Source organism: Babylonia areolata, chromosome 10 (assembly GCF_041734735.1).
Source record: "Babylonia areolata isolate BAREFJ2019XMU chromosome 10, ASM4173473v1, whole genome shotgun sequence".
Classification (NCBI taxonomy): Eukaryota; Metazoa; Mollusca; class Gastropoda; order Neogastropoda; family Buccinidae; genus Babylonia; species Babylonia areolata.
This window is the reverse complement of record NC_134885.1, coordinates 24,647,726-24,660,159: the sequence shown is the minus strand read 5'-3', so window position 1 is coordinate 24,660,159 and position 12,434 is coordinate 24,647,726. Positions and strand designations below refer to the sequence as shown.

General features: G+C 41.4%; 1 protein-coding gene across 1 annotated transcript in view; it reads left to right on the top strand.

The window, feature by feature from the left end:
* The window catches only part of LOC143286906 (kinesin-like protein KIF21A), a 112,069-nt gene that overhangs the window by 47,849 nt on the left and 51,786 nt on the right, over positions 1 to 12,434 (top strand). The window contains 10 exon segments of the mRNA XM_076594839.1: positions 528 to 722; positions 1,934 to 2,133; positions 3,062 to 3,238; positions 4,851 to 5,030; positions 5,812 to 5,880; positions 6,451 to 6,522; positions 6,774 to 6,890; positions 7,794 to 7,895; positions 9,429 to 9,591; positions 10,392 to 10,437. Coding sequence (XP_076450954.1) covers positions 528 to 722; positions 1,934 to 2,133; positions 3,062 to 3,238; positions 4,851 to 5,030; positions 5,812 to 5,880; positions 6,451 to 6,522; positions 6,774 to 6,890; positions 7,794 to 7,895; positions 9,429 to 9,591; positions 10,392 to 10,437 — 1,321 coding nt within the window.

Sequence of the window (12,434 nt, the reverse complement as noted above, 5' to 3'; positions counted from 1 at the left end):
TGCACAAGGAGTGAATACTTGAACAAAGGACTTTATAAATTGGTGTTCCACATCATGGGTGATTTAGTCTTTGGAAATAGAACATCATAGGGCAGTTGTATGCTGGGTGCTGTACAGGGTACAGTGTACATTGACTTATTGGTGTAGTCCTCTGTATGTTTCATTTCTTGAATTGAAAGACATTTTCCCTCAGTCCACATGCCATCCTTAAACACAGTTTCTGAGGACACAAGTGACACAAAGTATTTCAAGGAGACAGCAGAAACAGACAGTAAGTGACAAAGCCACAACCTAACCTAATGGGTTTATTTGTTAGGTTTTGTTTGTTTTGAGGACACAGGTAACCAAAATGTTTCAGGACAGAAGAACAAAAACATGTTAGTGAGACAGACAACCTCAGCCTGACATAATGCTTTTTTTCTTTTCTTTCTTTTTTTTTTTTTTTTTTGCACCCACCTTACCCACCCTACCCCCTTCCCATCCCCACCCCAACCATCACCACTACCACCCCGCCTCCCCACCAACAGACTCTGACAACATCCATGAGGACCTTGCGGAGCTGACGTGCGAGATCTCCATCAAGCAGCGGCTGATAGAGGACCTGGAGCGCACCCAGAAGAACATGCAGTCCATGAGGTCGCACTACGAGGAGAAGATCGTGCAGCTCCAGACCCGCATCAAGGAGACTGAGGTGGAGAGGGACACTGTGCTGGCCAACATAGGTAATGATGGATGATGATAATTATGCCAACATAGGTAATGATGGATGATGATAATTATGCCAACATAGGTAATGATGGATGATGATAATTATGCCAACATAGGTAATGATGGATGATGATAATTATGCCAACATAGGTAATGATAGAGGAAGAGGAGGATTATGCCAACATAGGTTATGATTGATGATGATAATAGTGATGATGATAATGATAATGACATTGATGTTAAAAGAATTTGATTGATATAGAGACTTACCTTTTGCTGGCCAGTATAGGTAATGATGATGATAGAGATAATGATAATATTAATATTATAATGGTAAAAAGAATTTGATTGATATAGAGCCTTACCGTGTGCTGGCCAATATAGGTAATGGTGATGATGATGATGATGCTAATAGTGATGATAATGATATTGATAATGATAAAAAGAAATAATTTTTAGAGCCTTACCATGTGCTGGCCAACATAGGTGATGATGGATGATGATGATGATGATAATACTTAATAGTGATAATGATAGTATCAGTATTAATAATCATAAAATAATTTGATTTATATCGAGCGTTACCATGTTCTGGTCTGTACAGATGATAGATGATGATGATGATATTAATGTTGATAATAATATTGATATTGATGATGATAAAAAGAATTTGATTTATGTAGAGCCTTACTATGTGATGGTCAGTATAGTTAATGATAACTGATGATGATTATAATGCTGTTAACGATGATGATGGTAGTGATAATATTGATATTAATAATGATAAAAAGAATTAGAGTTTTTAGAGCCTTAGCATGTGCTGGTCCATACAGGTAATGATAAATGATGATGATGATATTGATATTAATAATGATAAAAAGAATTTGATTTATATAGAACCTTACCGTGTGCTGGTCTGTACAAGTCATGATGATGATGATAATGATGATAATAGTGAAACCCTCCTCTCCTTGCTGTTGTTGATACTTATAGCTCTTATCCTCAGTCAGAAACCAAACTTGTAGTTCTTTACAAACACAACAGGCTGTCTTCCTGGATAGAGCCAACTAACAGCTGCCTGTGGGCAGTGATTATTCATTTTCCATAAAGTCATTAAGTGAGGCTTTAATCACATGCGCACACAAACATGTATATAAATGTTATTTTGATGATGTGACTCCCCACCCCCCTCACACCCGTACCACTTGTGCACGTGGTTCCTCAGGCAAGATAGAGGTGGTGACGCAAGAGAAGACGAAGAAGGTGAAGGCGGAGTTTGAGAAGAAGCTGAGCTCCCTGCAGCTGGAGCTGAAGAAGATCCAGGCGGCACGCAGGGACCACGCCAAGATGGTGAAGAACAACTCGCACACTGAGAAACAGCTCAAGACCTTGCAGCACGAACTGACCGAGATGAAGAAGACCAAGGTCTGTGAGATGTGGGTGTGTTTGAGAGGGCAGAGTGAGGGGTGAGGATATTTGTGTTATGGTTGGGTGGGTTATGGGTGTGTGTGTGTGTGTGTGTGTATGGGTAGGTTTGGGGTAGGTTTAGTGGGGGCGTGGGGGGGGGGGGAATATATGGGTGGTTTGATGAGTATGAGTGAGGGTTTGTGGATTGGTTTGGGGGGAGAGGGGGGATGTGCGTATGCATGGGTGGGAGTGTGGGTATTGGGGTAGGAGTGTGGTTAATGTAGGTGGTTTGGAGATATGTGTGCATGCATGGGTGGGTATGTTGGTGGGTGTGTGTGGTTGATTGGTTTGGTGGGGTGAACGTGAGCTTGAATGGGTTGATGTAGGGCTGTGTTTGTGGGTGGGTTTGGGGATGTGTGGTCGTGTGTGGGTGGGTTTGTTGGGGAGGGGTATATGGGTATGCATTTGTGTGTATATGGGTAGTTTGGTCATGTGTGAGCATGCATGAATGTATGTATATGTATGTCTGCATTTAAGCAGAAATGCCAACTGTTATGATTTCACAGTATTTTGTTACGCTTGATCACAGTTTGTTCTGACGATATGCCAATATCGGAATTGTTCAGACGAGTTCATTTTCGACTACATAGCCACGTTCTTTCCTCTCGTAACATTACCCAAACACTGTAGACCTATCGATCACGAGGGCAGTCACTACTAACCTTGGTCTCACATGATGATGCTCAGCTGATCGTGTGCGTGTTCACATTGAAACACTGAGTGGACCGATCAGAGTCCGAGTGTTCCTACCAAATTCAAAATGTTCCTACCAAAGTTCCTGATTGTTTCTACAAACACTTGCCAGAGCATTGGCATCTCTGTTTGAGCAATGGCAAGTGCACACAGAACTCACCACCACCGCCACCACCACCTTACCTGTGTGCAGGTGAAGCTGATGAAGCAGGTAAAGGAGGAGGCGGAGCGCAGCAAGCAGTCGGAGGCCCGGCGGACGCGGGAGGTGGGCCAGATGAGGCGGGAGCAGGTGAAGAAGGAGAACCTGATCAAGACCCTGGAGCGGGAGAAGCAGCAGAAGGAGGTCATCCTGCGCCGCAAGCAGGAAGAGGTCAGCATTTTTTTTTTTTTTCCTCAGTTGCATGCAGGTCATGGAGCACCAGGACTCTTTTTTGCTGCTTTTTTTTTTTTTTTGCCTTTTTTTTTGTTCTTAGTGCTTCATGTGCTTTCTTCATTGGCTGAAAAAAAATTTTTTTTTTTTCCTTTTTGTCATTTTTTTCACATTGATTTTTCACCAGTTTGTTTCCTGTGTATTTATTGTAAGTGAGCTTAAAGCAGTATTGTAACAAGTGTTCACAATTGACTATTCTGGAAGAGGTCAGCTACTCCTGGGGCTGTGGAGGATCAGCTGTTATATATATACCTATATCTGTATCTATATCTATCTATCTACACACACACACACACACACACACACACGCATATGTGTGTGTGTATATATATATATATACATATATATTTTTTTTTTATATATGGAAGAGAGAGAGAATGAACAAACAAGCAAGTTAATGTTTTGTCATGGTGAAAAAAAAGAATAAGCACGTTTGGCTTGTTTTCATCCTACCTTCATTTAAAAAAAAAAGGGGTGTGGGGGCATACCACACAAAAGCATAACATTACAATGATTGAATTTATATACTAAAAAAGAAAACAAACCATAAATACATGCATAAATATTGTTTAAAACAGAGAGGGATAGAGAGGGCGAATTATAATCCTAGCCCAGATGTTTTCGTTTTCCATTAAGAAGGGGGAAAAGTATCAAATGCCAGTCTTAAGTTTTTTACCTTAAAAAACTGACTGGCATTGGGGAGGTGGGGTTTTGAGGGGTGAGAAGGCATGAGTTTAGAAATCTCATTAATGCTCATGTTAGCCATTTTGAGCTGTTTCTTACTGAGTGTTTCAGGTTTGTGTCAGGCATCCAGAGACAAATAAAAGGGCTTTCACATAAGTCATTCACACATGTACAGCCACAACTCCCTCTCTGAGGTACGAAGAACAAAACTTATAAAGTACATGTAAATAGAAAGCCGGGAAACTGTAGACTGAAAAGAGGGAGGGAAGGAGAGAGCTATTTTGGTTGGAGCAGCCTTTTCATACCATTGCAGATTTTTACCCGCGGGTCAGATCTGGCCAGCTCAGATTAACCCTGAGGTCAGTGTTGACAATCCTGGAATGACCCCCAGGGTAAACTTTCAGCTAGACAAAACTGACCCGTCCTTGTTGGAGTCTGCACAACCACCCCTCCCCCCTCCCAACACATACCCCATAGTCATGGATATTGGGGTCGTTCTAGACTAATTTGAAATGAACCCAGGTTGTACATTTGGCCAAGTTAGAATCCAGCAGGGGATTAGTTAATGGACTTGCCCCATTTGTGAAACACACACACACACACACCATCAGCTCAAGAGGATGTAGTGAGGCAGCTTGCTTTGTACTTGAAAAAGCCTTTAAAATACAATCTTTAATTTGTTCTTGGTTATTTGTAGCCTTTTGTAATTTGTTTGATCAAACTATTTTCAATGATTTTGTTGTTCATTAATGTTCACCTTACCCATTTAAAAGGGGCCATGGCCTTTCTTGAATAAAATTACCCGTATCTGTATCCCAACATGTGAGATAGACATGTGATGCTGTCTGTCATGGGTGACCCCTGCCAGGTGGAGGCACTCAGGAAACGGCAGAAGCCCATGTCTAACAAGACGGCAGGGCGTGTGGCCAGGTACGACCGGCCCCCTACCCAGCCCGTCTCCCCCCTTCTGTCGCGCCGACTCCGCTCTCGAAGGACAGAGTTCTCTCCCAAGGTTGCCAAGAACAAGTGGGAACGCCTGGAGAAACATGTGAGTTGGCTTCTCCATAGGGCAGGGCTTTTTTGGTTTTTATTTTCTGTTTTTTGGGTTGTTTTTTTTTTTTTATAATTTATCACCTTCACCTATCCCTTGACTTCAGTTGATCCCACTGGGCACCAGTGAAGACACCGCCACCACTCTTCCACCTGTCTCTGTCCTCCACTGCTGTCTGGAATTCTGCCAGATTCATACCTGTTTGTTCTAGGATATTGTCTTCCCACCTCTTCCTGTGTCTCTCTTGCAGCTTTCTATGACTTCCCATGACTGTCCCTTGCAAAATGGTCTTTGCGAGTCCTGTTGAGTGGGAAATATGTGCATACCACTTCATTTTCCGTTTCTTAATGACTATGAGGAGGTCATCATGAGGTCTGTTGCTTGTTAGATCTTGCTGCAGACCTCTTCATTTGTCACATGATGTGTGTAGTGGATGCCCAACATGGCAACTGAAATGAGATGCTACAGGAAGATCTTGGGCATCCACTACTTTTATTTTTGCTTATTATTTATGCTGTTTTAAATATATGTGGATAGAATGAAATTATCTTTTTAAGCTCATGAATGTTCATTTGTTTGTGTGATGTTGGTTAATTGATTTGTGTGTTTTATTTCATTTTCAGTATTTGCAGCTCAAAGGTAGCCTTGTTCTTGCCCCATACAGTGGGATAATAGATATCCTTTGCCTTGATGTAACTTTGATTCGCACTGTATGCTTTTTTGGCCTGACTGCTTTGTGTGTGTGTGTGTGTGTGTGTGTGTGTGTGTGTGTGTGCAGCTGAATGCGGTGGTGACCAAGAAGCAAACCATCACTCTGATGGAGAGAGACATGGAGGTCTGGCTGAAGGTCAGTCACTGGCCAGCAGGGGCACTGACCTGTTGGGTTGTGTACACAACACTTCATATTAATCTCCTTTGTATTTTTCCAGGGAAAATATTCCTGTGTAATGAACAAGGATTGTTTCGTCAATCTTATGATTTATATAAGAGATAAAAAAAAAATTATTGAAGTATATTGTACATATAATTTTTTAAGAACGAATAATACTCCTGCTTAATGAATGAAATTAGTTCAGTCATAGCTATGTTTATACAAATGAGAGAAACAGTCTCTTATCAGGTTTGTTTCTGGAAAGGAGGAAAAGAAGTTCCCATTTTATTAAGAAAATTATGTGCTTCTAATGCTTGACCAGTTCTTTAAGTCATTATTAGAACTGAAATGGCCCCTTTGAGGTCAGCTGGGCTATGAGCAACATGATTAAATTTGATTTAGGTGTGGGTTATTTTTTTATTTTATTTTATTTTTTTATTTTTTTTTTTTTGGAAAGGCATGTGGTATTACTTAGGACTGAGTTCCCATGAGAGGTGAGGCAAAGTTTGTTGGGAGGAGGTGAAGGTTGGATTCTTTGTGTTGCAGCAAAGGGACAAGACGACCAGAAAGCTGGAGCACTACCAGAAGAAGAGGAAGATGGTGGCAGATCTTGGGGAGGTCAGTGGCTTTCTTCCTCACCAGCTGGTGTGTGTGTGTGTTTGCGTGTGTGTGTGTGACTTTGATGGTGTGTTTGTGTGTGCTCTCAACTTCGTGATGAGAAGCTGTGATCAAAAGGCTATGGGACCTTTGATTTTTAACCTTAACAAGCAAAAGTCTCAACATTCCTCATTGAACGTTTTTTTTTGTCTTTAGTTTGATTAGGCTGCCTGTTTCATTAGAATTTACATACATGGTGATGTTATGTGCAGGCAAGTGCTGTACAGGATATGGAGGAGATCATTGAGGGTCTGCAGCAACAGGTGGCTTTCACCCAAGACAACATCACTGACTGTCAGATGGGCATCATGCAGATGGAGGAAAACAAGGTGTGTGCGTGTCTGTGTATGTGTGAAAGTGTGTGTGTGTATGAGAGAGAGAGCACTTGTCTGTGTGTGTGTCTGTGTCTGTGTTTGAAAGTGTGTGTGTTATGCATTATGTGTGTGTGTACATCATGTGTGTGTGTGTTTATCAAGACAGAAGAAGAAAGATAGTTTAGATGTTTGTATGCCTCTATGTGTATATTCACTTGTGATAAGTCTTCTGCATGTGTATACATGTGTGTTAAATAAGTAGTTCACAAATCTCAAGTATTCTTGTTCAGATACTGTAATGCAGTAAACATTCAGTCAAATTGAAGCGAGTGTTTAAACTTTGGAAGCTTTGGATTTTGTCTTCTTTGTTGTCTACTGAATTTGCTTCTCTGTAGATGCAGAGGAGCGAGGCATTACCTCCATGTTATGACACAAAGTTTTACCATGTGCCCATGTTTGAATAAGGATACATATTCATGATCAATATGTGCTTTATACAGTATAAGCTCGTATGATCCTTGTTGTGCCCAGTGATCAAGATTTTATAGATGCCCATTTAAAATAAGTAAATGAATAAGAACTGAAGGAAAATAAAGGGAATTAAACAGATTATATATAAAATAATGAAATACAAAACCCAATGCCCAAATTACCAATAAAATACTTAATTTGATAACCACACATTGCTAAGACATGCATTCATATACATATACAAACAATAGACATATTGCCAATAGTGAATAGTCAGTTTAGCTTAGACAAAGACAAAAGAGATTTTATTATACAAATGTTCAAAGACATAGATAAAATTTGTGTTGTTGACATACATCAAAAAGCATGCATTCATACATGCATAAATGTCAGTCATAAAATGCAGCGGTGTGAAGTATAACACAAAGTAAACCTGGAACATGTCAGGAGGAAGCAGAGACCCTGGACGTGGGACAGCTGGTCAGTACCTGTGGGGTGGAGGAGGCCCGCTACCTGATTGACCACTGTCTGCAGCTGTCCATCGAGCGGGTCAGTCCTCTTTCTCTGTCTCCAGCTCGGTCTCTCACTGGGCCCCTGTCCTTGTTGCTTTCTGTTCTGTTCTCTTTCTTTTGTTCCTACTGGGCCCCTGTCTTTGTTGCTTTCTGTTCTGTTCTCTTTCTTTTGTTCCTACTGGGCCCCTGTCTTTGTTGCTTTCTCTTCTGTTCTCTTTCTTTTGTTCCTACTGGGCCCCTGTCTTTGTTGCTTTCTGTTCAGTTCTCTTTCTTTTGTTCTTACTGGGCCCCTGTCTTTGTTGCTTTCTGTTCAGTTCTCTTTCTTTTGTTCCTGCTGGGCCCCTGTCTTTGTTGCTTTCTGTTCAGTTCTCTTTCTTTTGTTCTTACTGGGCCCCTGTCTTTGTTGCTTTCTGTTCTGTTCTCTTTCTTTTGTTCCTACTGGGCCCCTGTCTTTGTTGCTTTCTGTTCTGTTCTCTTTCTTTTGTTCTTACTGGGCCCCTGTCTTTGTTGCTTTCTGTTCATTTCTCTTTCTTTTGTTCCTGCTGGGCCCCTGTCCTTGTTGCTTTCTGTTCTGTTCTCTTTCTTTTGTTCCTGCTGGGCCCCTGTCTTTGTTGCTTTCTGTTCAGTTCTCTTTCTTTTGTTCCTGCTGGGCCCCTGTCTTTGTTGCTTTCTGTTCAGTTCTCTTTCTTTTGTTCCTACTAGGCCCCTGTCTTTGTTGCTTTCTTTTCAGTCCTGTATCTCTGTCTCTCACTGTCTTTGCTGCTTACTGTTCAGTTATCTGTCTCTCACTGTTGCCCTGTCTTTATTGCTTTCTGTTCAGCCCTCTCTCACTGTCTTTGTTGCTTTCTGTTCAGTTCTTTGTCCCAGTCTCTCACTGTCACCCTGTCTTTATTGCTTTCTGTTCAGTTCTCTGCCTCTCTCTGTCTTTATTGTTTTCTGTTCAGTCCTCTTTCTCTCGCTGTCACTGTCTTTGTTGCTTTCTGTTCAATCCTCTGTCACTCTCTCTCTTTCTCTCACTGTCTTTGTTGCTTTCTGTTCAATCCTGTATCTGTCTCTGGCTCTCACTGTCACCCTGTCTTTGTTGCTTTGTGTTCAGTCTTGTGTCTCTGTCTCTCACTGTCTTTTTTGCTTTCTGTTCAGTTCTCCGTCTCTGGCTCTCGCTCTTTGTTGCTTTCTGTTCAGTCCTGTGTCTCTGTCTCTCACTGTCTTTGTTGCTTTCTGTCCGGTCCTCCGTTTCTGGGCCTCACTGTCGCCCTGTCTTTGTTTCTTTCTGTTCATTTCCTGTGTTTCTAGCTCTCACTGTGGCACTATGTTTGTTGCTTTTTGTTGAGTCATGTGTCTCTGGCTCTCAATGTCACCATTTCTTTGTTGCTTTCTTTTTTCCCGTTTCTTGCTGTTCCTACTGCTTGCATGTTTAGGTGAACATGTGAGGATTTATGTTTGCTGATATGTGCGTCCATATGTTTTTGATGAGCAGGTGAGTAACAGGTTTGAGTGACTGAAGCCCATCACTCGCAAAATGCTGGAAACGAGGAAACAGTGTAGTGATGTTGTTGTTGGGTGTGCCCAGGGTCTGACGCTGGCCACCAAGGAGGCTGAGTGCCGGGAGCTGCAGGCCAAGCTGCACCAGACAGAGCTGAACAACACTCTGCAGCAGGACCTCCTCAGGCACATGATGCAGGACAACGTGCTAATAGAGACCGACGACCTCATGACGCACAGCGATGCTGATGGTGAGTTTCAGTTTTAGTTTGTTTCTCAAGGAGGCGTCACTGCGTTTGGACAAATCCATATACACTACACCACATCAGCTAGGCAGATGCCTGACAGCAGCATAACCCAGCATGCTTGTTAGGCCTTCAGTACATGTTTATGTATTTATGTACCTATCAGAATGGATTTCTTTTTACATAATTTTGCCAAAGGACAACATTCTCGTTGCCACGGGTTGTTTTTCAGTGTGCCAAGTGCGTGCTGCACGTGAGACCTCAGTTTATTGTCTCATCTGAAAGACTGAATGCTCAGTTTGATTTTCCAGTCAAACTTTGGAGAAAGGGTGGGAGCGGGATTCAAAGCCACACCCTCAAGGACTCTGTATTGGCAGCTGAGCATTTTAACCATTCTGCCACGCCACGCTGACAGTGAGCAACTAAAACATCACTTATTCTGCTGCTCAGTTTGCCTTATGGGCTGACTGGTGGTGGCGCGCAGGGCCCCCACAGAGATGTAACAGTCACACTGGGTCATCAGTTCTGTATCAGTCACATTGGGTGTTTCAGTCATATGATTATGAATATGGTTTCGTTCTTCTTTGTTTGTGGGCTGCAACTCCCATATTCACTTGCACAGTACATAAGTGGGCTTTTATGTGCATGACTGTTTTTACCCCTATCATGGGATTCGAATCTTGGACCCACAGATTGAAAGTCCACTTGGCTGTTGTGCCCGTCAGTACTGTTTCATGTAATGTAACAATTTTGAGGGAGATTGTTTGGCATGCGTTGTATTATGTGTGCTGTGAACTGTGTTGCAGATATTGACAGTCTGACCAGCTCCTCTTCCTCCTCACCAGCTGACAGGTAAGCTCACCTTGACATGTCTGACCTTGACCTTCAGTGACCTTGACCTTTTTTTTTCTCCTCCCCCCTCCTTTCTCTGTGTGATGTCTCGGGTCTGCTAGTTTGTTAGCCCTGGATGCATGTTGACCGGTAGGGGAGAGAGAGGGAGAGGAGAAGGGTAGATTGAGAGTCGTTACAGAAACTTATGTTGAGATTTAGAGGGGAAGACTGATGGGAGGGGAAAACGGTAATCAGATCATTTCTGTCTTTCCTTTGATCTGTGTATAAAGGTCAGAGCTGACAGCTTCTATGATTAGAGTGTAGCTTGAGATCATCGCAGCTCTTGTTACCCCAGTATAAATGTTGCTATGCTCAGATGAAAGTAACCCAAAGCTCCCCTCCACACCTGGGGAAAGTGTGTTGATGTGGGAAGAAAAGACGTGGCAATTAGTCATCCAGATGAGGTCTTAAACTGAGGTCCCATGTGCAACATGTACTTTGTGCACGTAAAATAAACAACACATTACAAAAGGGCTGTCCCTTACAAATCTCTGTAGGAAAATCCACTTTGAGAGTAAAACAGTTGCACTTGCAGAAAAGGAATAAAGTTTGATGCTGCATTGTGGCTTTCCCAGGGAGAGCAGCCTGAAATTGCACAGAGAAACCAGTTGTGACAAAAAGTAATACAATACAATACAATACAGTACAATATAATACAATACAATATATGGAGTACTGTGTAATACAATAATACAAGACAGTATTATACAATATATATATGATACAATCATGCATGTCTTTTGGAGGGATTTTACTAGGTGAGTGACAGAAGGGGAAACAAGAAAAAAAAAAAGAGGGGAGCATTTCTCTTGCCATCTGTGCATGTTCTCTCCTTCACTGGAATTCCCCCCCCCCCCCCCCCCCTTCATTCCTTAGAGGTGTGTTTCTGGGGAAGGGTGATGTGGGCATGTTGTGGGGATGGGTGTGGGACAGGAGATGGGTGTGGAGCATTGAAGAATGCATTGGTGGCTTGTGACATGAACATCACCCTCCTACCTCCCCCTCTTTCTCTCTCCTTGCTGTCACATGCAAATGAGCAAAAGTCACACTCTTTTGTCGGATATCCACACCTTTCTGATTGTTGAAGTATGGTGCTGTTGTCTTTTCTTTTTGGTTGTGGAGGACAATTACTGTCAAAATAAAAAAAGGAAATCCGATAACCTGAAGAACATGTTTTGTTTGAATCCGTTGCCAGATAACTGCAAAGCATGCTGAAAAATCATGCTATTTGAAGAATGTGATTTAAGAAAATCACTTTAATCGGTTATCAGATGATTATGAAAATTGAAAGATAAATGGTACGAAAGAAGGCACAGCTTGTTTTAATCATTGTCAAATTTGTATGTGCCAGTTTTATTTGAATTGGGGAACATGCAGAAAGAAATGACTTTGTGAGTGTTTTTTGTTCTGTCTGTCAGTTGTTATGTGCTGAAAGAATGAACTTCTCAAGCATTTAGTGAAACTATTTTTGTTTGTTTTGTGTTGGTGTGGATGATTGAGAAAGAAAAATATTAACCAGGCACAAACATTTCAAGCTGGCAACTACTATGCAAAACTTAATTTATAGAGATGGGTGTCATCAAAAATAAGATTTAGCTGTCCTATTCTTGAAATCACGAATCTTTCATTCAAGCATTTCAAAGACAGTCATACACCAGCACTTTGGTTTGCATTGTGATAACATGTTTACAACATTTTTTAGAGATTATAATGGTGAAAATGATTCAAGTGTGTTTAAAATTACTGAAATTGTTATTGAAGGGACTAGACAGAATTTTATGTTTGTAAAATAGTGAATTTCTTTATTGAAGTAATATATGCCATGAATAAAAAGCAGAATTGTAAAAAAAAAAAAAAAAAAAAAAAGAAAAAAAAAATTATTATTGGTTTTTTTTTTATGTTTTTTTGCTGATTGGCAAGTCAAAAGCTGAGGATGACAATTTAGTGGAGGTGGTGAT